Source organism: Mixophyes fleayi, chromosome 4, assembly GCF_038048845.1.
Source record: "Mixophyes fleayi isolate aMixFle1 chromosome 4, aMixFle1.hap1, whole genome shotgun sequence".
Taxonomy (NCBI): domain Eukaryota; kingdom Metazoa; phylum Chordata; class Amphibia; order Anura; family Limnodynastidae; genus Mixophyes; species Mixophyes fleayi.
Genome location: NC_134405.1, coordinates 144227838 through 144254902, shown reverse-complemented (window position 1 = coordinate 144254902; position 27065 = coordinate 144227838). Strand labels below are relative to the sequence as shown.

At 39.2% G+C, this 27065-nt stretch overlaps 1 protein-coding gene across 1 annotated transcript in view; it reads left to right on the top strand.

The window, feature by feature from the left end:
* Positions 1 to 27065, top strand: part of EXOC4 (exocyst complex component 4) — a 356359-nt gene that overhangs the window by 299394 nt on the left and 29900 nt on the right. The window contains exons 15-16 of the mRNA XM_075208546.1: positions 18070 to 18211; positions 19897 to 20075. Coding sequence (XP_075064647.1) covers positions 18070 to 18211; positions 19897 to 20075 — 321 coding nt within the window. The remainder of the gene's footprint in view (positions 1 to 18069; positions 18212 to 19896; positions 20076 to 27065) is intronic.

Here is a 27065-nt window from a genome sequence, read left to right as displayed (position 1 = left end):
CAATGATAAATGGCCTATGTTATTGCTATTAAATTGTTGTTTCATTATCATGGACATTTTATTGATAAGTGTTCAGGTAAATCATAGTAAAGAAAACAGAAATAAACATCTTTACTGTATGGTCCCTGCAAGAGTTTAGGAGGCAAAAAGAGAATGGGTACTAGCCTCTGAATGACAATGACATAAACATAGTTCAGAGAACTATTGGAGTACAGATACGACTGTGTTCCTGGCATGTTATGTAGATGTAGCTCCTAAAGTGGTAAGCTTAGTATCAGAAATTCCTCTGTGTAGGTTTTTGTTTTGTTCTTTTGGGGTTTTTTTGTTTTTTTACTGATAATCTGCTTCTTCTTAGAGCGAAGAACAAAAACCACTTCCAGAGGAGTTATGTCCTCTTTATGTAGGCTCATTTCTTCTCTGAATTTATGCCTAGGAGCAGAGGCAGCCCAACAGCACCACAGGCAGTTTTAACGAGACAATTCATTAAGCAGCCGGCGCACACGGGCCGTAAAGAACATTAATTCAGCAAATGAAAAACTAATAGACTGTTTAGTAGGCTCTTCATCACGGGGTGACAGTCTGAACTCTCTCCATCATCACTGTTTACTGAACGGATGGTAGATGCTGCTTATCACTGCTCTTATCTAATAGAATCTCCAGTGCACCTCATGCCGGACTGCTTGTCTGTTTGGATTTTTTTTTTTAGACCACTTGCATTATTATAATAACCATGCAGAGCCACAGGAAGTTGTATGGTTAACTCGCATCTCCATTTTAGAGTAATTTAAAATAAAATATGATCATCATTCATCTATTACTTTGAATTAAGATTTCGCTATAAGGCAGGGATGTAGCTCAAGTTCTCCTTCTCATAACTTTACAGTATTTTTTTACAGTATTTATCTAATACAGGACATTATGGAGGTAAAAATGTGTTGGGACATCTCTTGGGTCTAGAGGAGGAAAGAGACTTGCTACAAATGCAGATGAACTGTTATAGGACATTATAGCCATGCCTTTTAAACTATAGAAAAATTATCAGATCATTTATGCCTGGAATAATTCTCTGGTATGATATTGTAGAATGAACCTGCCTAAACAATTGTTTTACTGTAGTAATTTCAGACGATATTCGTTGCATAGCAATCAGCAACCTTACATGGAATAATGTTTCTAATAGTAACAGTCATATGCTGTGGGAAATATCTAGTACTTACACTCCACCAAGGAGGCATCTTGAGCTCAAGAGCCACTGGTACCCCCCTCCCTCCCCCCATCTTATGAAAAAAATGGATCACTTGTACCAACAAACCTTGACTATTAGGCATGCACAGAGTTTATGTAAATATTTTGCCCCCACAACTTCTGCTACCATCATTGTTAATGAGGACATAACTAGACATTGATAGCTAGTATTGAACTTAGCAAGCTGGGCCATGGGAGGTTTCTGTCCTCGCTGAGCTCACCTTAGGACACCTGCGTTATGGTTTGACAAAAGTAAGACCTGTGGAATAAAAAGAATTGGGCCAATCTGCCAGTTAAATATGATGAAGTGACAGCCAATGCTCATCATCATCCAGGTTCATATGCCGCTTTTGGGAATGTTGTGTCGACATCATTCATGGGTAGAAGCCTGATATAAGCCTCTTAGGTGATTAGTGATTTAGGAGAGCCGGGACGGTAGACCTAAAAAGGAACCATGGTTCACTCATTTACTGGCAAAACCTTTTTTTCCTCTTTGGTGGAAACTGATTCCAAACAGCTGTCAGGGACAATGGTTACACGTTATCAGATACTGCACAAAGAAGTGAGGTGAGAACTCCTTAAAGGAAAACAAAAGCCACTACATTTCAGGAGTGTGGCCCTTTATAAAGTGCTTGATAATTGCTATCTGGTAGTGAATATATAGTTTGTGCAGCACTTGTAATTAATACTTTGTCCTTCTATTTTTTTGTTTTCAATAAATATATAACAACCTTAGATTTCAACACATTGTCAAATATATGCATGATATAATTCAATGTAATTATGACATCACAAAGTTACATGCAAATGTAATTTCTTTTCTTACTATGTGATACATTTGTCTTTTTCTTTCTTACTATTATTATTGTTATAATTAAAATATAAGTGGTTACATAGTCAGAACTGTTTCCACTAATAGGCAGATAAATAAACTTAACTAGTCAGAAAATCAGAATCCGACTGCTAGAACATAAAAGCTGCTTCAAGTTATATAACCCAGACACAGTGGACACTAACTTGCCAGCTAATGAGAAACTTTCATTTTCTGAAGGACATCATAATGTTTCCCAATTTTGATGGTCGGTTTCATAATGTTCTCCTTTACCCAAAATGGTAATTTAACAAAGCTACTACTCCAAAGTGAAATATAGTGAATAGAGAAACTAGAGAAAGTTTTAAATAAAAATTTGTACAAACATTATAATTAATGTCTCGCATGTATAGCCTGCTAATAAGCCTGTTACAGTGGCCATTTTGTTGTGTTTCAACATGGAATGGATTTATTTTAATTTTATTCCCACTAATCTAAACAAAGTACCCCATAACGTGCCATAATAAATTTAATCCAACAATTTGCCATATTAATTATGAACAAAATACTGAAAACTGATTGCATTAGCATTGCCTCCTTTGGCAGCAATTATATTGGGATAACTGCCTATCACTTTTAGACACTGGAATTTTATCCCATTGTTCTTATCAATTTTAGCAATTTTTAAATGGTGCCACAGGTGCTGAATTGGATTCAGAGCTGGGCTTTTATTAGGCTACTTCAGGACATTAACTTTTTAGGTGTTAAGCCACTGCATTAGTTTGTGCTTTGGGGTCATTGTCATGTTGGAAGATAAATCTTACATTTTTGTGCCCTTGCGCTATTGTAATTTTCTCTAGGATTTTCTTTCTCTGTCCATTTTCCTCTATCTTTTTGTGAGCTTTCCAGTTTCTGCTGCAGAGAAGCATCCACATAACTTTATACTGCCACCACCATGCTTAATTGTAGGGATGGTTTGAGCCAAGCATAGCTCCTTAAGAGTTGACATTGGGCGAGTGTGGCCTGTTCTAGGCAAGTTCAAAGGTGTTCTGCATCTTCTCCATGTTTGTATGATGGATTGAACTGTGGTTTAGGGTATATTCAGTGCCTTGGAAATATTCTTGTACCCTTTTCCTGATTGGTACTTCTCAATGGCCTTGGAAAGTTCTTGTGTCTTCATTTTATTGTCTTTGCTTGGAAATACATTAAGTACCTGGTGGAAGTCACAGAGACAGGTGTATTTCTGCTGTAATCATTTAACACACTTTAACTACACACTCCAATAAACTATTAATGTGACTTATGAAGAAAGTTGGTAATTCAGATGAAATCTAATATGGATATAGTAAGGGAGTAAATACTAATGTAATCGCTATTTCAATTTTTTGGCTCGTAATTTCGACAGAGGTTTAGATTAAACTTTTTTGGCACATTGTTGAGTACTCGCATTATGAATTTACTTTACAGGTTAACTTTTATTAAATAATGATGTCTTATATCATGTAATGTACTAAGGTACATTACATGATCCTATGCTGGGTCCATTGCATTGCCGCTTTAAATATGAAAGTTGCACTTGCAAGTGACGTAATATTCAAGAATCGGCCTCTCCTCAGATCGGAACTCTCGTGTGTCTGTGTATACTTAAGTCTCTGTTTTTTACAAGTCGGTGAGTTATGTTTCGGATTATTTTTCTGAAGTGGATTTGCACACACAAACTGTTCACTATCAGTGATGATTTAGTTACGTCTTTACTTGCTCCACAATATGTCTTAATTAGTCTGGATTGGATTTAGATGTCCAAATACAGCACAGTAATGTAGTCCGATGTTGACGCCAATGAATGGCTAATTTCATCTCATCTTGAACTATGGTAACAGATGAGAGGCCACTGTATTAAGCTGAATTTTCCTGGAAATATTCCTGGACTTTCCTAGCTTATGGCAAGATAATGCACCATGTGATAAGGCAGGGGTGTGCTCAACTAACTCCTGTCCTCAAGTACCACCAACACATCATGATTTCAGTATTTCTTTAATCATGCATCTTGAAAACATGACCTGTTGGTGGTACTTGAGTAGTGTTGAGCACACGTGCCTTATGACATGGTGAATTATTTTGCTCTTAAAGCCCCATCACAGACAGGTTCACTGTAGCCATGATGGAATGCCACTGGTCAGTAATTTTCAGATAAAATGTGTCATTAAGTTGGATAGAAAAAGGAATAGCGCAAAAAAAATTGAAAGCATAAACTCTGTAATAAAATATAAACGGACAACTCTAACACAATACGAGCAAATCCCCACGATCATAAAATTTCTAATGTATTAGTAATAGATATAATCAAATGTAGGTACTTGTCAGGTACAAATTGATGACAAGAATTGTTCACCCTGTATCATTTTAAACAATTCTCCATTGTCTCTTTTGCTCTGAAGCTAATAAAGTTATAATCAGCAAACCATGTATGGAGCAGTGTAACAAAGACCAACAAACACTTATAATGTACGCCGCTATGGGTGCAGATAGATATGATCTTAAAAATAGAAACCATATATAAAATCACAGTGGCATATGCATTGCAAGTTAGCTACTGTTCTCCAAATTGAGTAGACATGGATCTTACCCACAGCATTTTAGTGCTGCTCTTCAGTGTTGAAGTCCTGTGCTTACCCGTGACTCTCTAAGCATATTCCTCTCTCATGAGTGCAGCTTCATGCAGGACATTAGAAGCCTACATATCTTGCTGCTTTTGACTGCAACTATTAGCCACTCTAGGCTTGTGAAACAGAACTCCTTATATGGCATATTTTCCCTCATAAATTCATGGAGATTATGAAGATATACATCCCAAAGTCTGGCAATACTAACTTTAAAATGAAGAGTTTAAGCAGCGCTTACGCATTTCTCCACCTACATAATTTAGTGTTGTTTTATCTTAAAATTGTAATGATCCAAACATCAGCCCAGCAAAACATAAGGGAATAAAGCCACAAATAAATGTGTTCAAGTAAATCACAATTCACATAACTGTTCCAAGATGAGGTGATTAAGTGTGAATGGATAACCTGATGTGTTCTTTTAAATGGAATAACGCAAGTGGCATGAATGTGATATCTTTTAATGGCTGCATGAAAAATAAAAGATCAGCAAGTTTTCAGCATTCTGTGGTCCCTTTATCAAGTACACATCTTTCAAATCATGCAGAAAAGTCATCTTTATATATAGAATAAAACAAATTTCCCTTGAGAAAGTTGAAAATGAAGCGCACGTCAGGCTACACACCTGTGTGTGTGTGTGTGTGTGTGTGTGTGTGTGTTTTTCTTTAGTCAGTGCCTAATATAAATAATGCTACCTTAATGGAATTGGTTTATAACATGTTGGAGATATATCATTTAGAAGCAGACTCTTTACTTGTGTATGAGAATGTGTGGCCCTATGAGGGAATAATAAATGCATCAATATAAACAGGCAGAGTGACTGAATTAAAAGATGATGAGGTAGACACTTTTATTGTATGCTAGAAAAGGCAAATAAGAGAAGCCATTAATGAAAAAATATACTTATAACAAGAAACCATAACCCATACCAGCAGAACAAATCAATAAATTTATGCAAATTATCACCCCCATGTGGTAATTTGGGGTAACTACATGTCGCAATACAAGCTGGTATAAAAAGTAGATGAAAATATATATGATGTGTACAGCCTGTGATAATATACTCTACGACACTGACTCAGTCATCAACCCATTGTTCGTAAAACTGTTTTAAATTTAAATCTACTTTCAAAAGAGTGAAACTGATGATTATGATTAGAAACATTTGAACTCAGCGGGCCTGATTCATTAAGGAAAGTAATGCAAAAAAAGGAGTAAGTTGTCTCCTGGACAAAACCATGTTGCAATGCAAGGGGTGCAAATTAGTTTTTTATTTTGCACATAAATTAAATACTGTCTGTTTTGTCATCTAGCACACAAATACTTCATAGCTTTATTTTTACACTGAAATTTAAAGTTGATCTAGGACTCACCCTACCCCAGCTATAAATCTGCCATCACATATTAAATTTACATCCCTCTACAGTGCATGGTTTTGCCAAGGTGCAGAGATATTTCTTTGTTCTGGATTATTTTATTGTACATGAGGAAATGGTGATAATTGGGAATCAATACTAAATAATAATTGAAAATATTACTTGGTGCTGTCCACTTTTGTAGGCTAGAGATTCACATTTAGTGCACAATATTAGGTTCACATTTCATGTAGCACACTTGAAGGTTACCAGAATTTTTTCATGTTGCTGTCTGTTGGGAATGAGTATTCTATTTGTACTTAAGATATGAGCGCAGCTCCCACACCTCCTGGTAGAGCATGGAATTTTTATACAGTTTGTGACTGAAATTCTTACAATGATGTTCTTCAAAGCTGGGGGCAGAAACAGTTTATAGTGAAAAAGGTGGACTGTACTTTTAAGTACATAGAATAAGACTGGAAACTCAAGTATAGTAAAGTCCAGGATTAGATAAGGGTCCTAAGCCTGAGAAGATAGCAGTCTCAGGGCTAGGGGTCAAGAGCCAGAGAAGTAGTACTCCACCAGCCAGGGGTCAAAGAACGGTAAAGCAGTCAGGAAGGTACACGATTCAGAATGCTGGTTCACAGAGACAAAGCTCAATAAACTAAGCATGTGCTATTCACAGGAAGCTGCTTATATAGGATCCTCCTTGTTAACAGTCATGCCTTCTGGGCTTATAAAAACTCACACAGCAAGGAATGTCAGGGACTGCGCCAGCACGGGACCCTTCATTATCATCATCATTATGGGGAAGAGATGGCACCAGGGTGCACGATGGGAAAAAGGCAAGCCAGAAAAGGCAGTGTGATGCTCAGAGAAATGTTCTGCTGGGAAACCTTGGGTCTTGGCATTCATGTGGATGTAACTTTGACACATATAGCCTCCCTCAGCTTTGTTGCAGACCAAGTACACCCCTTCATGGCAATGGTATTCCCATCAGTTCTTGAGGTTGATGTGTTGTAAGCAGGCGTAAGGATCTCGGTGTCTTTGTCAAGGGCCAAATTGTGATGGCTAGTCAGCTGGGTCATAGCTAGTCAAAAGTGGTCCAAGGAAGGACAACCGTTGAACAGGTAACAGGGTCATGGGTGCCCAAGGTTCATTGATGCATGTGGGGAGCAAAGGCTGGCTAGTCTGGTCTAATTCCACACAAAAGCTACTGTAGCAACAAATTGCTGAAAAAGTTAATGCTGCCTATGATGGAAAGGTGTCCCAACACACAATGCATTGTAGTTAGCTGTGTAGCAGCTACAATGGGCACGTGTGCATCAAAACTGGACCATGAAGCAATGTAAGAAGTAGGCCTATACTGATGAACCATATTTTCTTTTACATCGTGTGGATGGCTGGGTGCAGGTACATCGTTTACCTGGGAAAGAAATGGTACCAGGGTGCACTATGGGAAGAATGCAAGCCAGAGGAGGCAATGTGATGCTCTGAGAAATGTTCTGCTGGGAATCCTTGTGTCCATGTTGATGTTACTTTGACACATATAACCTACTTCAGCAGCATTGTTGCAGACCAAGTAGACTCCTTCATGACAATGTTTCATTCCAAATTTCCCAGATCTCAATGCGATCAAGCATCTGTGGGATGTGGAAAAACAAATCTAAAACATGGAGGCTCCACCTCGTAACTTACAGGACTGAAAGGATCTGCTGCTGACGTCTTGGTGCCAGATACCACAGGACACCTCCAGAGGTCTTGTGGATTCCTTGCTTCATCGGGACAGTGCTGTTTTTTTTTTTTTTGGGGGGGGGGGGAGGGAGACTAACACAGTATTAAGCAGGTGGTTTTAATGTTGTGACTGATCGAGATATATATATATATATATATATATATATATATATATATATATATATATATATATATATATATATATAGCTATACGCCACTGAGGGGCAACACGAATGAGCTTGAGTACCGCGCAGAGGAATGATGACGTGGACAGAGCACTCACTTATCATGGCACTGTACAGAGGAGGTTATATGACTGGAAAGTCAGCTGCCCCCATTCTAATAAGATTCGGAGCAGACAGCTGGGGTGCCGTTGTTGATTGCTTGTTGCCTACCACTATTATATACACACACAATATCTTGGAGTGAAACTATTGAAGTTCAGACCTCAATCCCATCATGAATCTGGAGTGATTTGAATATTGCTTTTCACTATTAGTCCCCATACAACCCAAGAGAACTCATGCAAAATTGCAAATAAGAATGGATGAAATATCCGGTATCAAGATGGGTAGATACCCAAGTAAATTCAAAGCTGCAATTGCAGCTAAAGGTGCTTCTACCATATACTAAAACAATTTGATGAATACGTATGTAATGAATCATGGTATGTTTTCTATTTGTAATTGATTAATAGAAAAGCTTTAAAGTTATTTTTACTTTACATTACATAGTATTTAGTGTTATGTGTTAAAAATGACTGATTAAATGCATTTTGATTCCATGACCAAAAAAAAATGCCAAAGGGAAGTGAATACTTTTGTACACTGTGCATAGTCTCTTTTACTTTTCGATTCTAGATTATTGGTGGCCCACTGCTTTAAAACAGAACAGAGCAGATGACTTCTGTGTCATGTGACATCCTTTGCACAGTACATAGAGGTCAAAAAATTAGCATACCACAGGAGGATGAGGGAGTGCAGTGTACTCTCCCTACCTCCTCTGCAGGCAGGAGGGAAAGCAGTAACCATTAGTATTCCCAGTGGTTTAAAGGTTGCAGTATAAGCATGGATCATTCCCATTCCCACTTTGCTGCTCTCCATGCTAAATTTTAATTCCTGTGCCTTGATGTTACAGGAATAATACAGTGCACTAGTTGGGTTGGCGCAAGAGGGTGGTATTGTGTGCAGAGCCGTAACGAGGGTGGTGCGGGCAGTGCCGTCGCCCAGGTCGCAAGGCCAAGGGGGCGCAGCAGCCATCCGCTACCTGTCTCCATACCTTCAGCCCTTAAGTTCCGCTTAAGGGCTGAAGAGAGAGAGAGAGATTACTTACAACAGTTTGAAGCTTTCAAAATGCCAAACTTCCTGTCAGTGGGCGGGACGGACTTAAGGGCTGAAGCTTCAAACTGTTATAAGTAATCTCTATCTTCCCCGTCCCCTCTCCTATAACCAACACAGTAATGGGGGTTACGTCTCCAGGACCAACACTTCAGCGCCTGCGTAGAGTTATAATTTAAGAAGGGCAGTCCAGTGTTTTGTTGTGTAGGGCTAGTGGCAAGTAATGTTTAAGGACAATCTACAATTGTTATGTTAAAAAAAAATGTCCGCTACTTCTGATGAGCAAAAAGGTAGGGAACACTTCCGTGCCCTTCACCGTTATCAAGATATGGACTGGCAAAGCATCTATATTTAAAGCATAAATAATTTTGAAAGGGCTGTGCGAGACGGCAGCATCCAATTGGTTGGGTGCCTTGGTTATCCAATCAAGGTCAACCCCATCTTTGAATATTCTCTTTTTGGCAATACAAATAATAATAAAGATGCTTTAGAAATAGAGGTGTGCTACTATTATATATGGGTGCCGCTTTAAGAACACACATATGTAATGAAGTATGCCAATCAGTTACTGTATAAAAGCAAGCATTAAAAGGATTCTTAATGTCATCATAGAAATTGATTTAGTGAACCCTATGTCACTGGACATGATATTACTTTAATAATAAAATAACAAGTTGCTAAATCAAAATTCATAAAGGCAACTGGATGTTATAAGGGCTACTGTCATCAGTTGTCCATCTGTAATTCCAAAGAGGTCTCCTTCCTTTCATTTATCAGTGCTATAAGTGCCCCAATGAATCCCGTAAGCAAGCAATGATGACAATCCAAACTTTGTTGGTCCACAGTTTTGGTAATATCTGGAGTCTTGGGGGGGGGGGAGGGAGGTAACACCTTTTTTGGTCTGAATGTTTGGATTGTTTTCATATGTGTTTTTTTTTTCTTAAATAACTATCATGGAACAATGTACAAAGAGTGTCTCTCTCTCTCTCTCTCCTAGCCACACCCACATTAGGTTGGCCGCACCCACATGTCAAATGCCACTCCCACTTACATGGAGGGCGTCGGTGCCCTGTCTCACCCAGGGCACCAAAATTTCTAGTTACGGCACTGATTATGGGTGACCCTGATTGACATCATTAACTTTTGTAATTAACATGGGGTGCTAGTTCATATCCAATAGTCAGCCTCTGACTGTGCACTATTTTGCTCTTGTTTTGACTATGCTTATCATCAGAGTGAGCATGTTATCTCAATGGATAAGTAATTCCACATCACAGCCTGTTTGCAACCTAAAATCAGGCATTTCTTATTGAAGACCGGGGAAAAACTGACCAGACAGTGACTCTTGCTAGTATATCCAGCCATGTATTTTTTTTATTTATATTTATGATTCCCATGCAATAGGGCTAGGTACACAGCTAATATTTTAAACCCACAATCTGGCTCATGCAGAGTATGTTAATATAAAAAATGACTTGCAGTTGTGCACATCTATTTTAACATCTCAGGGGCATTCACAAACTCATTTTGCATTTGTGAAAGATGTGATGACTTAAAATGTGCAAACCATTGCTTGGTTCCCCAAGACCCCCCCTTCCTCTCCGCATCTTTTCCTAAGGCTTAAACAAAAACTGCTTAATTCCCTTTGTCTTAAGGAAACTTACAGAGCTATAGAAAGCACAATTCAAATAGTTTTACTTTTTCCTATCTACAATTTTGAGCTGACACATGGACTGCCCGTGGCTTCTGTCTGTACTTGCTATTCATCTTTTCTAACAAACCTAATTATTATTAAAACATGATAAATGAATTATGAATTACATAGAACTATGAATTTGAAAATGGTTCTGAGTAAAGTTTGCCTCAAACACAGCTATAATTAAAAACAAACATTTGCTTCTTTCGTGCGTTTGACAGTAGTTTGCACGTTGTTCTCTGTTTAACTTTTTTGCTATTGTGCTTCTGACGTAGAGGCCTAGTCTGTGTTCCTATGTCCTTCAATCTTCCATCAACCAAATATTGTTTTTAAATTGTTACTAAGTAATATTCAATCAACCATTCAAACCTTTATAAACCTTTTTCCATTGTTTCATTTCCAGGTATTAGCTATAGGAGAACACACATAATATGCACCATTAAAGAGCATACATTCTAAGTGGAAGAGGGCACAGCTGAAACGAGAGCAGCAAATGTGGTTCAGAGTGGAGATTAGGACATTTGTGAGGGTGCATTAGTGTGAATACAGCTATCGGGGATAAGGTCACATCTAGAAAAGAGATGAGTTTTCAAAGATTGTCTAAAGATTTGAAGGCTATGGGAAAGTCTGATTGAGCATGGTAAGGAATTCCATAATTGGGGAGCAGCACAGGAGAAGTCTTATACGCGGGAGTGAGACATGGTTACCAGAAACAAGATAAGGAGCAGGTCAGAGGTAGTATGTTAATATAAATATCTAAACCATTCAACCATCACGTGGCAGCAACTCATTACATAAATGTACACATACGTGGTAAAGAGTTTATGGTGATTGAACATCGGATTGGAAAAGAAATGTGATCCTAAGTGGCATTGACTATGGAATTATTGTTGCTACCAGATAGGGTTGTTTGAGTATCTCAGGAACTGCAGCTGTTCTGGGATTTTCACACGCCATATTTTCTATAGAGTTCACAAAGAATGGTGCACAAAGCAAACATCCAGTGAGCAGCAATTCTGTGGATGAAAAAGCCTTGTTAATGAGTGAGGTCAGAGATGAATGGCCAGACTGATCAAGGTGACAGGAAGTCAATGGTAATTCAAATAACCATGTGTTACATCAGTGGTGTGTAGAAGAGCATCTTTGGATGCACAGCGTGATGAAACTTGAAGTGGATAGGCTACAGCAGCAGAAGACTACACTGGGTTCCATTCCTGTCAGCTAACAACAGAAACTGAGGCAACTGTGGACACAGGCTCCCCAAAACTGGACAGTCGCCTGGTTTGACGAATCTCAATTTTATCTGCGACATGGATATGTTATGGTGCAAATTTGTCATAAATAACATGAATCCATGAATCCATCCTGCCTTGTTTCAACAGTGCAGGCTGATGGTGGGGGGTATAAAGGTATGGCATACATTAGACCAGTTGAGCATCGTTAAAATGCTTCTTCCAGTAGGATAGTGCTTCATATATTGGGACTCTGGCTTTTTTGCCTCTCTGGACAGCCTCTCTTCATACATCTTTATTATCTGGATTCAGAAATATTTGTTTATACTATACCGTTTACTTAACTAGTATTGTCAATACTGAGAGACTGTGTTGTCAATCATTTGATCTGTGTTGATATGTTTTTATTTAATTTTTGCATTTGCTACATATGATATATTAAATCTGTATCTATATCCATTTACTTCGGAGTTATCACTCTTCCAGCGCCGTTATTATTTTTCATATGACTTCAGTACTTTAGGGTTTCAATAGACCCTTAACGAGCAGCAGGGGAGTTGATAACGCCAAGTATTATTACTATTAGGACTGTCGTCTAGTACTTTTATTTTATTTGAATATTGTATTCTTTTTATTTATGGTACTCATTTTGTATTTTTTAATTTACTTTTATCAAATTCCTATCCCTACTAGCGCCGAACCAAAATCCTGTGGTGGGATACTGTTTGTTACTTCATATAACAAAGCTCACATCTCAATATGGTTCCAAAAATATGACGAGTTCAGTGAACTCCAATGACCTCCACAACATGAATGTGCATCCAATAAATCTGCAGGAACTAAGGATTTTTTCCAGCACCTTGTTGATTCCATGCCACACATAATTCAAGCTGTTATAGTGGAAGGGGAAAGGGTCCTAACCAGTACTAGAAAGTTGCACCTAATAAAGTGGCCACTGAATTTATGTATCTGTGGTAAGAGTATGTTTCATTCAATCCATGGTCTCCCCAGAACCTTTTGCAAGCGGGAAGGCATTAAGAAGTAGAGATGTTCACTGACCTCTGTGTTCTGGTTTTGGTTTTGGATGTGGATTAACTTCGTGTTTTGGTTTTGGCAAAACTGCCCTTGCGTGTTTTGGTTTTGGATTCCTTTTTTGTTGTTGTTGCTAAAATCACATAATTTTGCTTCTTTTTTTTTCCTACATAATTATTAACCTCGATAACACTAATTTCAAGTAATTGGCAGTCAATTTGGATCATCTCACAGATTACAATATTATTTTCATACACTTTCAAACAAAGACTGCAGCAACCTGGCTGGAAGCGACAGAGCAATGACTCAAACACACGGCAGTTCCTAGCACATCTAGGAAACATTTCCACACAGCAGTGTCCGCAAAGAAAAGTGATGCACATAGAATTGTCCTTGGATCATGAAATCAGTTATGGTTCATTTGATCGCTCCACCCGTTCCTAGGATAACTGGTGATTCTACAGCTAATACATGGGGATGAGACCCCCCCCCCCCCCCAACCCCACGGGATGCATGCTTTTATCAGACCCAGACCAATCCAGGGTGCCAGACCATGCACTAAAAAGAGCCATTATAATTCACAGCAAATAGCAAGTTCATCAATGAGCTTCGAATCAGCCCCAATTCACAAAAGATTATAATATAGTTAGGTACCTTTGATGTAAAGTGCAGATTACAAACACTTGTAACTGATGAAACAGCAGCAAAGTGCAAGGTAATATATATACACGTCTATTTAGGCAGCCATGCTTACATTACTTTTGCAAGCAACATTGTTCTTTGTTAATAAAACTCTTGTCTTTATACCTTTCAGAAAAGTTAAAAATAATCCTCCACCATTCTTTGGATGTTCATAGTTAATGGTAGAATCAGGTGGATTTACAGCAGAGGTGTCCCTAATTCTGGCCAATTCTTTTATAGTAGACAAAGACCAGGGGCTAGATTTACTAAGCTGCGGGTTTGAAAAAGTGGAGAAGTTGCCTATTGCAACCAATCAGAATCTAGCTTTCATTTATTTAGTACCTTCTACAAAATGACAGCTACAATCTGATTGGTTGCTATAGGCAACATCCCCACTTTTTCAAACCTGCAGCTTAGTAAATCTAGCCCCAGATGTCAAAATGTTGTGCTGAGTCATCTGCATCATCAATGGGTGTCTAAGATATTTACAAAGCACACAACAGTATATAGCACATGTAGGTAACAATGGCATACAGCGGTAGCTGAAAGGAAAAGTGTTGTAAGATGGAATTGTCCCTGGGCTTTCACACCCACCCTTATGTTGAATCTTAAAAAGGACGTGCACACTTTAGCAAACCAAGCACTTTAGCGACAAGGAGTGCCACTTTGAGGGTGATGTGCTTGGTTTGTTTGGGCCCCCACAAAGCAAGCTAACAAGGCACCTAAGGTAACAGTGCTGCTAATGAACTCTACTATGGCAAGATGTTGTTGTACATCATCCTCACACATTATTAGTTCATCACTGCTGGAATTCACCATTACAGAAGTCTCAGTATTTTGATGTAATAGGCGGTAAAGGCCTTCCTCATGGAAATTGAAGTTCATTTTTATGAACATCATCTTTTCCACATTTTGAGGAAGTAGCCTCCTACGCCGATCGCTGACAAGTTTTCCGGTTGTGCTGAAAACTTTTTCTGAGTACACACTGGAGGGTGGGCAGCTTAGGCAGTGCAAAGCGAGTTGGTACATGGGTCTCCAAATTCCTTTTTTTTCCTCCCAATATGTAAAGGGACTGTCTGATGTGTCTATTTCTATGCTGTTGTGAAAATAATCCTCCAACATCCTTTGAATGTTGATAGTTTGATCAGGTAGAGTTACAGCAGAGGTGTCACATTTTTTGGTCAATTCTTTTAGACAAGACCAGATGTCAAAATGTTGTGCTGAGTCATCTGCATCATCCCTGGGTCTCTTGGGAAAGCTAAGTTTTTTCCTAGCAGCAGACCAGTGAGAAACTGAATGAGGAGACGCCGTCCTGTCACGTAACACTTGAGCTGTAATCTTGCTCACCAGGAGCTCCTTGCATCCCTTCAGATCTGGGTCAGTTGGAAACAAAGAGAAGACATAGCTCTTAAACCGAGGATCAAACACAGTCGCCAAAGTGTACTAATCCGATTTCGAGATTTTGATAACTAAATAAAGTATTGATCTACAACTCCGACATACTTGGCGTAATTGCTTTGTTTCATCTCGTCCTTCAGTTTCTCAAGCTGCTTTTCCAAAAGTCTAATTAAGGAAATCACTTGGCTCAAGCTAGCAGTGTCTGAACTCACTTCACAGGCAACTACTTAAAATGGTTTCACACCTTTCACAACACAATAAGTATTCTCCACTGTGCTTGAGTAAAATACACCCCCCTCCTTTCCCAATGTCATGGCTTGTGGAGTAAACGTGGATGGCTTTCGCTGTTCCTCCATCCGCAGAAGCATATACATGGTGGAATTCTACCTTGTCACCACCTCAGTTGGTGGCAGGGCAAATTAAATTGCTCTTGTAGCTGTTGCAATCTCCTACATGCTGTTGCCCAATGCCGGAAATATCCTGATATTTTACGGGCCACAGACCGCATCTCCTGCACGTCCCTGTCATTTCTTAAAAACCTCTGCACCGACAAGTTTATTGTGTGATGAAAACCGAGAATGTGATGGAATTCACACAGCAGTAATGCTCTCACAATATTGGTGGCGTTATCAGAAATGAAATATCCTGATGAGAGTCCAAGCGGGATAAGCCATGTTGCAATGACATCCCTTAGTTTTTGTAGAATTCTTTTGAGGAATCCAGGATAGTGGAGGAGTCCATCTATCCTTAGCAACTTGGATGTAGGACTAACTCCAATCACTACTGAGGATATTGATGAGAATGTTGTTGTGGGTGTAGATTGCAGGTGTCGGGATCTAGCTGAGAGAAGGGACCTAGCTGATGATGGACTGCTTGTTGTTTTTTTTTTTAGCATAAGTTTCTGATTTTCCCAACAGCTTGCCATGGACTTGCTTCAAATGGCGGAACATGGATGAGGTTCCTAGATGGTTAACTGACTGTGGCTTTACAAACGCTACAATTGGCTAGACAACTGTTGTCAGGATTTGGGTAAAAATAATTCCACACATAATAGGTGGATTTTTTGGGTTCAATTCTGTTCTCAGGTTCAGTTATGTGGCGTTGGACACGGTTTTGCCCCTGTTTGTTTACATCACTTCTGATTGGCAGCCACCAACGCTGTCTACCACATTCAGTAGAGGAGAAGGAAAGGTGTGAAAAGAGGATAAGTGGAAAACAAGGGGGTAGAAGGTGAGGTGCATTAGGACTGTGGATTGTGGGGGCACATAAGAAAAAAGGAGGGGGAAAAACGAGATGGGGCACAGTGGAGAGAGAAAGGGACAGGCAGCCGTAATGTAGGACAGATACACATAAAACAGTTTGGTCACACATGGGCTGTAGGCAGAGGCACACATGGGGAGGGAAAAATTGAGACAGGAAAAGGCCGTGATGGAATGCAGACGGGTGAGCTAACTGACTTGGATCAGATGCCTCTTTTACTGTGCACAGAGAGAAAGGCACTCACTTTCTATCAGGCACAACCAATAATGAGTCTGAAGGGAAGAGAAGAGGTAGGGGCAGAGACACAGCCGGACGCTAGATGCTGCATTGTGGTTTCTGTATAAATGAGTGTTCGCGCGCTACTGTTCAAATGGAAAGTACCTGTTCCCCCATAGAGACAAGCGGTGGAAGCTTTGCGCTCCCGAAATTATATTCCCCCTTGATGTCTGGACGTAGCCTGACGGTCGGTGTGCAACATCTGGCACATGTGCCAGGGGTTACCGACACCTGTTCTAGTGTATAGTGATTTGGGATTGTTTTTTTGTTTTACAAAATTTTATTGTCATAAAACAGATATTCTATCATTGACTTGGATTTGTAAGGCCCAACAGTGCGGAAAACAGAGCAAACAAATTTCAGGAACATACAAGGTAGACAGACTAAATGCATGTGTGAAAACAAAGTGTTGAGAGGTCCCTGCTCATGAGATCTTACAATCTGCTAAGGGCAGAGCTGAAGCAAGAGTAGCGAGTGTGGCTGAGACTTGAAATTGGAACAACAGCGAGACTGTACCCATTGAGTAACATAGAGGGTAGATTCCAGTAAAGAGTTGAGTTTTTAGAATGTGTTTATACATTTGAAGGCTGCGGCAGAATCTGATCAGGCACTGTAGGGAACTCCATAGATGGGTAGCGGCATGGGAAAAGTCTTGTAGGTGAAAGCTGGTTATCAGATAGAAGGTTATCATTACTCCCCCTTACTAAGATCGTAAGGGAGAGTAATTTGAGATGAGGTTTGCCATTTGTGAAGAGGTGGCGGTGTTGAGGGCTTTGAATGGAAATGTGAATAATTTGAATTGGATTCTGATAGGTAATGGGAGCCAGTGTTTGTATTTGCAGACTGGTGCATCAGCTGTGGAGCAGCGAGAGAGGTAGTTCAGTCTTGAAGAAGGGACAAATGGGTGAGGAGAATGTCGTATAAAAGGAGGTGGCAGGAGATGATGAGAGTATCGGTAATAATTTTGGTTGCATCTTGATTAAGAAAAGGGGTATATATTCTAATCATATTTTGAAGGTGGAGATGACAAGACTGTGAGAGAGACTGGATGTGAGGAGATGAGAAGAGGACAGAATCACGAGTGGCAACAAGACATAATGGGCTTGGAGAATGGGAGATTGTGGTCTTCTTGACAGTGAGGAGATTTGTGGGGAGGTGGAGACTTTGGGAGGTATGATGATAAGCTGTGTTGAGCTTTAGGCAGTTTTGGGACATCCATGAGGAAATTACAGAGACAGTTGGTCACATGAGATAGTAGGAAAGCGGGCAGGGGAGGAGATGTAGCTTTAGTGTAGAACTATATAATTATGATTTATACACAAACTAATATGATTTCTTTCTATTATTTTTAGCAATGTCTCCTGGATCCAACACTCTTAGTGGTCTGGACATCCCTGCTGTTTCTGAAATGATCTTGCAGACTTTGAATGAGCTGGCCAAGTCCTTCCAAGACATGTCTGACCGCTGCCTTCTGGTTTTGCACTTGGAAGTCAGGTTGGTTTTATTTCTGTTTGTTGGGCAATACAGAAAATCATAATGTACATTCTCATCTAACAAAATACATAATGGTCTGCACACATTTTTACATGGTTTAATTGCAGTATACTAACTGATGTTATAGTTGTTCTTAACATAATTGAATTGGGTTCAAATGGATTATTACAGTAGATAAATAATTGGGAAAAGTAAAATTGTTTATCAATTGAAATGGGTTGTGTTGTCAGTTAAGGTAATTAGGAGGTATACACCTATAGTTGATGGCTTTTATGCACTTTACAGTACTCCTCGGTTACTCATAGTAATCTATTCTCTGATACCTGGATTCCCCACTGATATCCATATACCAGATGCAACCCACTAAACCATGTTAATCCCAGAACCTCTTTGTAAAGAATTCCTATCAAAAGTTATCCTCTGTCCTCCATTTCTAAAGCTTTACAAGCTTCACTTTCTTTGCAGAATCAACCAGAACTTACCAGCAGGAGAAGATAGTCTATTTTCCTACAGGGATGTGAGATAATGATTTGTATAAGGACATCTAACAAAAATTATCATTATTAGATGCATGTTTAAAAGTTAATTGACTAGCAATTAAAAGAAAAAACCTATGTGAAGTTGCTGCTTTAATATTGAAGAATAGGGACACTACTAACCTTTAAAACTTGGAACTATCCTTGTAAATAAAGAATATTTGGCATGTGAGGGTTTAAGATTTGTCATACAAAACACATGTACCTGTGATTGGCTGAAAGTGAAGGGCCCCCTATATATACTAGCAACACCCATTTTTATACTCATCATCCATATTTATTTATATAGCGCCTGCAGATTCCGTAGCTCTTTACAATTGGGAACAGACAGTAATAAAACAATACTGGGTAATACATACAGAGAGATAAGAGGGGCCTGCCCGCAAGCTTACAACCTATTGGTAGTTTTTCCATTTGTGCATATATATATATATATATATATATATATATATATATTATATTTGCCAATGCAAACAACTTCACTTTTTCTTACCATTTTTGGTGCATAAATAACATTGTTTGGGTGAAGGTTGCAGTCAAACTATTTTAAGTTGCAATCTAGCCCAAAACATTTCTATTACAAGTTTTCTATAATAGGGAGGTCTCTGAAAAGTTCATCAATGAAAGTGTCTGCAAAACCTACGTGTAATGTGCAAGGCTGAGAGGCATTTGACATTTCTTGTGCGACCCAGGGGGTCAGACTTTCATAAGAGAGCTCTCTTTCTCACTGCTATGAATTAACAGGCTGAGCGGAGTGTACTGTGAAAGCATCAATCACAGCCTCTATTTTTCAGGTGATCTTTGAAAAACTCCATGCAGGTAAATTAAAATCTGTCGCAGTAACATGGCTGAGGTTATGGAAAATTTGACCCACGGGTCTGTGTTCTTAAAACAATCAAGAAAGGAAAATTTTCCATAAGCTACAAAACATTATCTGACCCAAATACTCTGCTTTACTAAAAGTTAGCATTTTATTTTGCTGCTTGCAAGGAATTTTTTACATTTACTCATAATGCTTTTCATTGCAAAATATCCATGATTTGAAGATGACATTTGAAAGCTGACGTCTAAAAAAAAATCAAAAATATTGTAATTCACAAACTTTTCTCATTATTTATCTAGAATTGTAATTTGTGTTCTTTTTCATAGAGTTCATTGCTTCCATTATCTTATTCCTTTGGCCAAGCAAGGAAACTACGCCATTGTGGCTAATGTGGAGAGCATGGACTATGATCCACTTGTTGTGCGTCTTAATAAGGATATAAGTGGCATAGAGGAGGCTATGGGCGCTAGTCTCCAGCAGCATAAGTTCCAGTACATCTTTGAAGGTAGGAATATTCTGTTGTCTCTATAAGGATTTCTTTTACCCTAAGTACAGGCCATCCGGCAGATTAGAATGATTTCTCTTCTGATCGTTCACTTTGCATGTTGTTAATTAATAGAAATAAACTATCAACATTTCTGTTTTTCAAAGCATTCATACTTTGCAGCACCTTTTTGTGCAAAAGTTTTAGGCACAGTACTGTATGTGTATATATGTATGTATGTATATATATATATGTATGTGTATATATATATATATATATATATATATATATATATATATATATATATATATATGTATATATATATATATATATATATATATATATATATATATGAGAGAGAGTCATATAAAGGTATATGTAAACATATACAGTAGATATATAGCAGAAAATGCATGTAATATATTGTGTTAACAGCTATGATACCATCAGATAGTAGAGTAAACAAAATGTGTTGATGTTTTATACTATGCTTCCTACACTGTTTTATATTATCTATAATATTGTAACAATTAGAATACAAAACATTTTAAATGAAGCTACATTTTATAATATGTATACATTTTTCATAATATAATTTTAGGATATACATATTGGCCCTGCGTATTTAGAGCAGATATGCAATTGTGTTCCTTGGGTTAAGCGTGAACTACCTTTGCGAGGAGTTTGTTGATTGTATTAGTTATAAATAAGTTATTAAATAGTCATTAGCATTTTTGCTGTACTTTTATACCCTCGGTGATACCAAAAAGAGACTAGTAGTACCCCTCTACTTTAACAGTAACATCTTACCACAGTCATCGTGTGTACAACAACCAGAGCAGGGGAATGGAGTCAGACCCCAAGCAGTGGAAGGGCACCCACGTAGATAAGCCTCTAAGTTAGAAGTGTTTGGTTCTGTGTGTATATTCATTCATTTAGTTAGTTAGTTATGTCAGGTCTCAGTACTCTAGTAGAACCTTGCAGTAGACAGCAAGATACAACAGCATAAAGTTTGTGGATCGTGTGATAAGCTTTTATTGATTGAGCCTGCAGGAGAGAGGCTTTTGCACAACATGCAGTTCTCAGCCCAAGGGAATAACTTAGCCCAAGCAACAATAGAAGCTTATAGATGAGTAAATATTTTGTGACTAAAGAACATCTATGTACTATGCAAGGGTTAAAGGGAGCAAGGGCTCAGACAAACATAGATTTAGAGGAGATATACAGAATATGGTTCTCCAGAGAATTTTAAGATTCCTCCAGTAATGAATCCAGAGAGATTAAAGAGTCGTCTAGAATGTTTAATTTATACAATGTGGAGATCTGCTTAAGCATATATGCAAATCTAAATCTATGTTTATGAATGAGGAACCAACTGCCTCAAAGACTCATCAATCTTTTTTTGAAGATCACATTAGAAAGGGTAGAGTTTTCCCTGTACATCTGGTGGTGAATTAACTGATTTATAAAGAAAGGGCACAAGAGGATAAGTGTTAGTCTATCTTAAAGGGCTTGGAAAAATTGTGTCCAGTCAGTGATGAGTATGCTCATAAGTGTAGTTTGGTCCCAAAAGAAGATGCACTTATGGATAGTATGTCATCCAGGACAACAGTCGCTATTGAAGATGGGGGAGCCCTGAGAGATCCCATGGTTAGGAAGATGGAGAGTTGTTTTAAGCAGTGGTTGCCGTATTTCCGACATTAGAAATGTCGACACTTAGCTTGCTGACATGAATATGTTGGTAGGCTAAATGCCAACACTTCTATTAGGCTGACTGGTTAACAATGCCGATAATGTGAGTGGGGACATTCACAATGTCGAAAAACACATTGCCAACATTAAAAGAGCAATGGTGTCGGGTCCAGGGTATAGCCGTACTTAGATTGTGGGGAGAGACACTTTATTCAGATGTTCAAGAAAAAGTATGCAGACAATACATGCTGAAAAGTATTGAGGTAAAGCAGAGAGGCATAGAGGTTTGTATGAAGCATCTTTGGACACCACAGTTTTTTCCAGAAAGGACAATATCCTAAGCAGAATTGGCTAGGAGAGCTCTCTGGTTGCACTGCTGGGCAGCAGAAATTCTGTCAATATCCCATTTGAACGATTCTTGCTCTTTGGAGACAAGTTATATACAGTCATACAGAAGTTCTCTGGGGTTAAATCTAAACTTGCCTCAGGAGAGGGGGCCTGAGTACTTTTCCTCGGCAGCACTTCAACGAGGTGAGAAGTTATAAAGCCAAGAAAACTATATGTCTGGCAAAATATGTCTACTACATATTTTGCCTGACATCATTTCTCTTATTCTTATGGCACAAGAAGGCAGTCTTCTATTTCAGACTCTTCCTTGTCACGAAGTCATCAGGAGCCTTTCGATGCGGTTCTAGATTTGAAGATGCTCGATACGTTTGTCCATACCATACAGTTTTACATGGAGTCTGTGAGTTTGATCTCTGTGGCCATCAGCAAATTGGATTTTCTTACACCCATAGACCTTCAGTATACTTATTTTGCATATACCTGTTGCAGTTTATCAAAGGAAATACTAAAGGTTCTGGGTCTTTGGCTAGTACTTTCACTTCACCTGCCTGCCCTTCTGGCTAGCGACATACCCGAGAGCTTTTACCAAGATGCCAGCTGCTCTGATTGGAGAATTGGGGAAACAAGGAGTCAAGATACTGTCCTATCTGGGTGACATTCTTGTGGTGGGAAGTTCAGAGCACATTGTCAACTACAGGACAATGGAGGAGCTTTCTACAAGAACATGGCTGAATTGTAAACATGATGAAAAGTAATCTCATTCCAATCACAACAAATAAAGTTTTAGGGTATGCAAATATACACCATTCAGAACTAAATGTGTCTGTAAGAAAAGAGGTGTATCAAGATCTAGTCCCTGGCAGGTCAGCTGCAGATTCATCATAGAATGTCAATAAGATAGACACTTAAATTATTGGGGATAATTTCCTCCACCATAGGGATCATCATTTTGAGTAAGCTAGCACATGTGTGATCACCAGTTGTAATTTCTAAAAAAGAAAATGTGATTGTAAACATGAATCATACCATCAGCCTATCAAAAGCCACAAGGAAGCATCAAGTAGGGGCAAAGCCAAAAGTTAAAGACAAGAGTATTTTCACTTTTGGAGCTAAAATGTATGATACTCATGATAGACAGGCCGTGTCACAGGCTGGGGAGCCCACCTTCAGGGACAAATGGCACAAGGCACCTGATCACTGAGAGAGACATGTCAATGTATTAAAATAAAAAATATTAAAATTAATGAAATAAATATAAAACATTATTTTGACAAGCAGGAATTCTAAAGTTCGAGTTTCTTCTCTAGGTACAAAGCTTCAGGGCTATGTCCTTCTTCCTTTTCTACCCATCGCTTGCATTCTACAATAGATCAGAAAAGAGAAGACCGAAGTAATAGCAATCCTTCCATTTTTGATGCACCATCCATGGTTCCATCTAGCCTGGGAACTGCTTCATGAGCAGCCTTGGCCTCTACCTATTCAGCCATATCTCCTACACAAAGGCCCAATACTTCATACAAATGCAGAGTTGCTAGCTTTAATGGAGATTAAGCGGGAACTTTCCACAACTAAAGGAGTCTCAGAACAAGTATTCCGCATAGTGTTCCAGGCAAGAAAGAATTTTTAGTAATCTAAAGAAAAGAAATTTATCACATGATGTGACTGTAAATTCAATCGTCCTGCAGCGATTACTCCACAGGTCCTTGAATTCCTTCAAGATGGAATGTCTGCCTTGAGTGTGTTCTTAGATAACAAGCTTGCCTCAGAAGATTTAATTAATTGCTTCTTTTGAGAAGTGAAGAGGATCTGTCCTTCTATCGGATCCTTTGTGGTTCCAGGGGATATCAATTTAGTTATCAACATTTTGATGTTTGACATTTTTGAACCACTGCAAGAAGTCTCTTTGAGATAGTTGACACTGAAATTGATGTTCTTAGTGGCATTTAGTTCTGCTAGCAGAATTAGAGAAGTACAAGCACCTTGGTGCAGGGAACATTTTCTGAATGTCTATGCAGATAAAGTGAGTTTCTGCCTAAAATAGTATCTACCATTCACATACATCAGGAGGTTGTGTCACCATCATTCATCATCATCACCATCATTTATTTATATAGCGCCAACATATTCCATAGCGCTTTACAATTGGGGACAAACATAGTAAACTAATAAACAAACTGGGTAAAACAGACAAAGAGGTGAGAAGGCCCTGCTCGCAAGTTTACAATCTATGGGATTTTGTTCACAGCATAAAAAAGTGCACTCCTTGGACTTAGAGTAATTTCCATTTATTTGCCCAGGACATTAGAATTATTTACCTACTCTGGAAAGGGTTGTAATGGTTGCCATGGATTTTTTCAAGGAAAAGAATTTAATGGTACGCATAATTCCAGTGTCGGATTGGGGCATGAAGGGCCCATAGGAGGAATACAATTGTAGAGGCCCACCAGAGGGGGTGTGGCCAGCCACTAGAGAGCCGTAACCAAACCACTATAGTAGGTGAGGTAAACCCATGAAGGACAGCTAGAACTGTAGTGTAGTATATAGTGTGTTTATAAAGAGTACACAGTCTTGGCCTGCCCCTTAAATTGGGCAGAACACTCACTAAAAATCAGGATTGTCCCACTAGAATCAGAACATTTGACAGACTATACTGCTCTCTCCTACCTGTTCTTGTCAATGTCACCACCGGTGGCTGCTGGTTTCTTTAGTTGCGGCTTGTCTGGATCCTGGAATGTTGGGGGCTCTATTTGGGGAAAAAAATGGGTACATTTAGAAAATTCCAACCAGCCCCGGGATTAAATCAATAGCACCCACGATTAATAATAAGGCCTTCCTCTAGCTCCAACATTAAAATAATAGTATTTCCATTTAATAAATATTTCTATATCCATCCAACCAACCCCAACATTAAAGTAATAGTATTCCCTTGTAATAAATTTCCTTCCCTCCAAACAGCCCCAGCAATAAATTAATAGTATTTACATTTAATAAAAATACGTATTTCCCACAACCATCACTGCCATTAAATAATTAATATTCACATTTAATAAATAGACCTCATTCTCCCCAAACTTACCCCACATTAAATTAATAGCCCCCATACCACCGTATGTTAAATTCATAGTCCCCACTATTCAATTAAATTGCCCACCATCACCCCACAAACAAAATAGCACCCATTTATTAGCTACCACCTACCTCCCACACTACATTGCCACAAGCCCCCTGTGCCATCTCATACACATTACTGTGCCCCTTCATCAACACGCTATGCCCCCTTATAATCACACTGTGCCCTTCATGCTGCTTTTGCTCCCCCCCTTCTCCTGACCCCCCTTCCTCTCACTGTGCCATGCTGCTTTTCCTCCCCCCCCTTCATGACACTGTGCCATACTGTTCCCCCTCTTTATCACTCTGTGCCATTCTGCTCTTCCCCCCCTTCATCACTCTGTGCCATTCTGTTCCCCCCCTTCTTCATCATCCTGTGCCATTCTGCTCCCCCCCTTCTTCATCATCCTGTGCCATTCTGCTCCCCCCCTTCTTCATCATCCTGTGCCATTCTGCTCCCCCCCTTCTTCATTATCCTGTGCCATTCTGCTCCCCCCCTTCATCGCCCTGTCCTATTCTTAAGGTTGATTATGACCAGACCTAATCTGTGTGGCACCATGTAGCTGGTACCATCTAATATATATAAGCCTAGTGGTGTGTGTTAGTCTGTGTGTGTGTGTGTGTGTGTGTGTGTGTGTGTGTGTGTGTGTGTGTGTGAAAAAAAACAAACAAGCTGCAGCGCCACCTGCTGGGCGGAGTTATACACTGACCTACTAAATTCTTAGTTTGTGTGGAAAAAAAAACTCAGAAAGGGCTGAAATTTGGTATACTAAGATGTTTTTAATTTGTTAATTTAATTTGTTAATTGTTAAAAGTGTTTATAAAGATTTTAAAAATATATATATATTTCTTGAAGGAGAAGTGACAGTTGGGAGTGGTTGGTGGTTGCCGGGGGTGACAGTGGGGAGTGGTTGGTGGTTGCCGGGGGTGACAGAGCGAGAGGAGTGTGATACTCAGGACCACTGAGAGAGATCCCTGTGTCTGGATAGACATCTGGATAGATGTGGCGATAAAGATGAATGATGAGGTGGTGACATGTGGACAAAACCACTTTAAAAAAGGGCGCTTGCGTCGGGAAGTAACGCTCTTCCCCTGAGGAGGCCTGGCCTAGCCCCAAATGCATGAGAAGAACCTTTTTAACACCTTAAGTAGCTTGATTTGACTAGAATGCATGAGTATCATGCACGGGTTAACTTGTTTATAATATGGGTTATACCGAGTGCGGGCTTAGAGCCACACAGCTGATACCATTTATAATATGGGTTATACCGAGTGCGGGCTTAGAGCCACACAGCTGATACCATTTATAATATGGGTTACACCAAGTGCGGGCTTAGAGCCACGCAGCTGATACCATTTATAATATAGGTTATACTGAGCGTGGGCTTAGAGCACCACAGCTGATATTTATAATATGGGTAATACCGAGTGTGGGCTTAGAGCCACACAGCTGATACCATTTATAATATGGGTTATACTGAACGCGGGCTTAGAGCCACGCAGCTGATACCATTTATAATATGGGTTATACCGAGTGAGGGCTTAGAGCCACACAGCTGATACCATTTATAATATGGGATATACCGAGTGCAGGCTTATTTCTTCTCTAATCTGTGTGGAGTTTGTATGTTCTCAACATGTTTATGTGGGTTTCCTCTTGGTGCTCCAGCTTCCTCCCGTGCTTCACAGACACACTGATATATTGTATTTGTCTGTGTTGTAGGGAAAATAGATAGTAATCTCCACTGGGACAGGGACTGATGGCAATGGTTAAATATTCAATGTAAAGTAATGCATAATATGTATGCTGTATATAAATAACTGATAATAATAATGGGACCCCATGTTAATAGCTTAACAGAT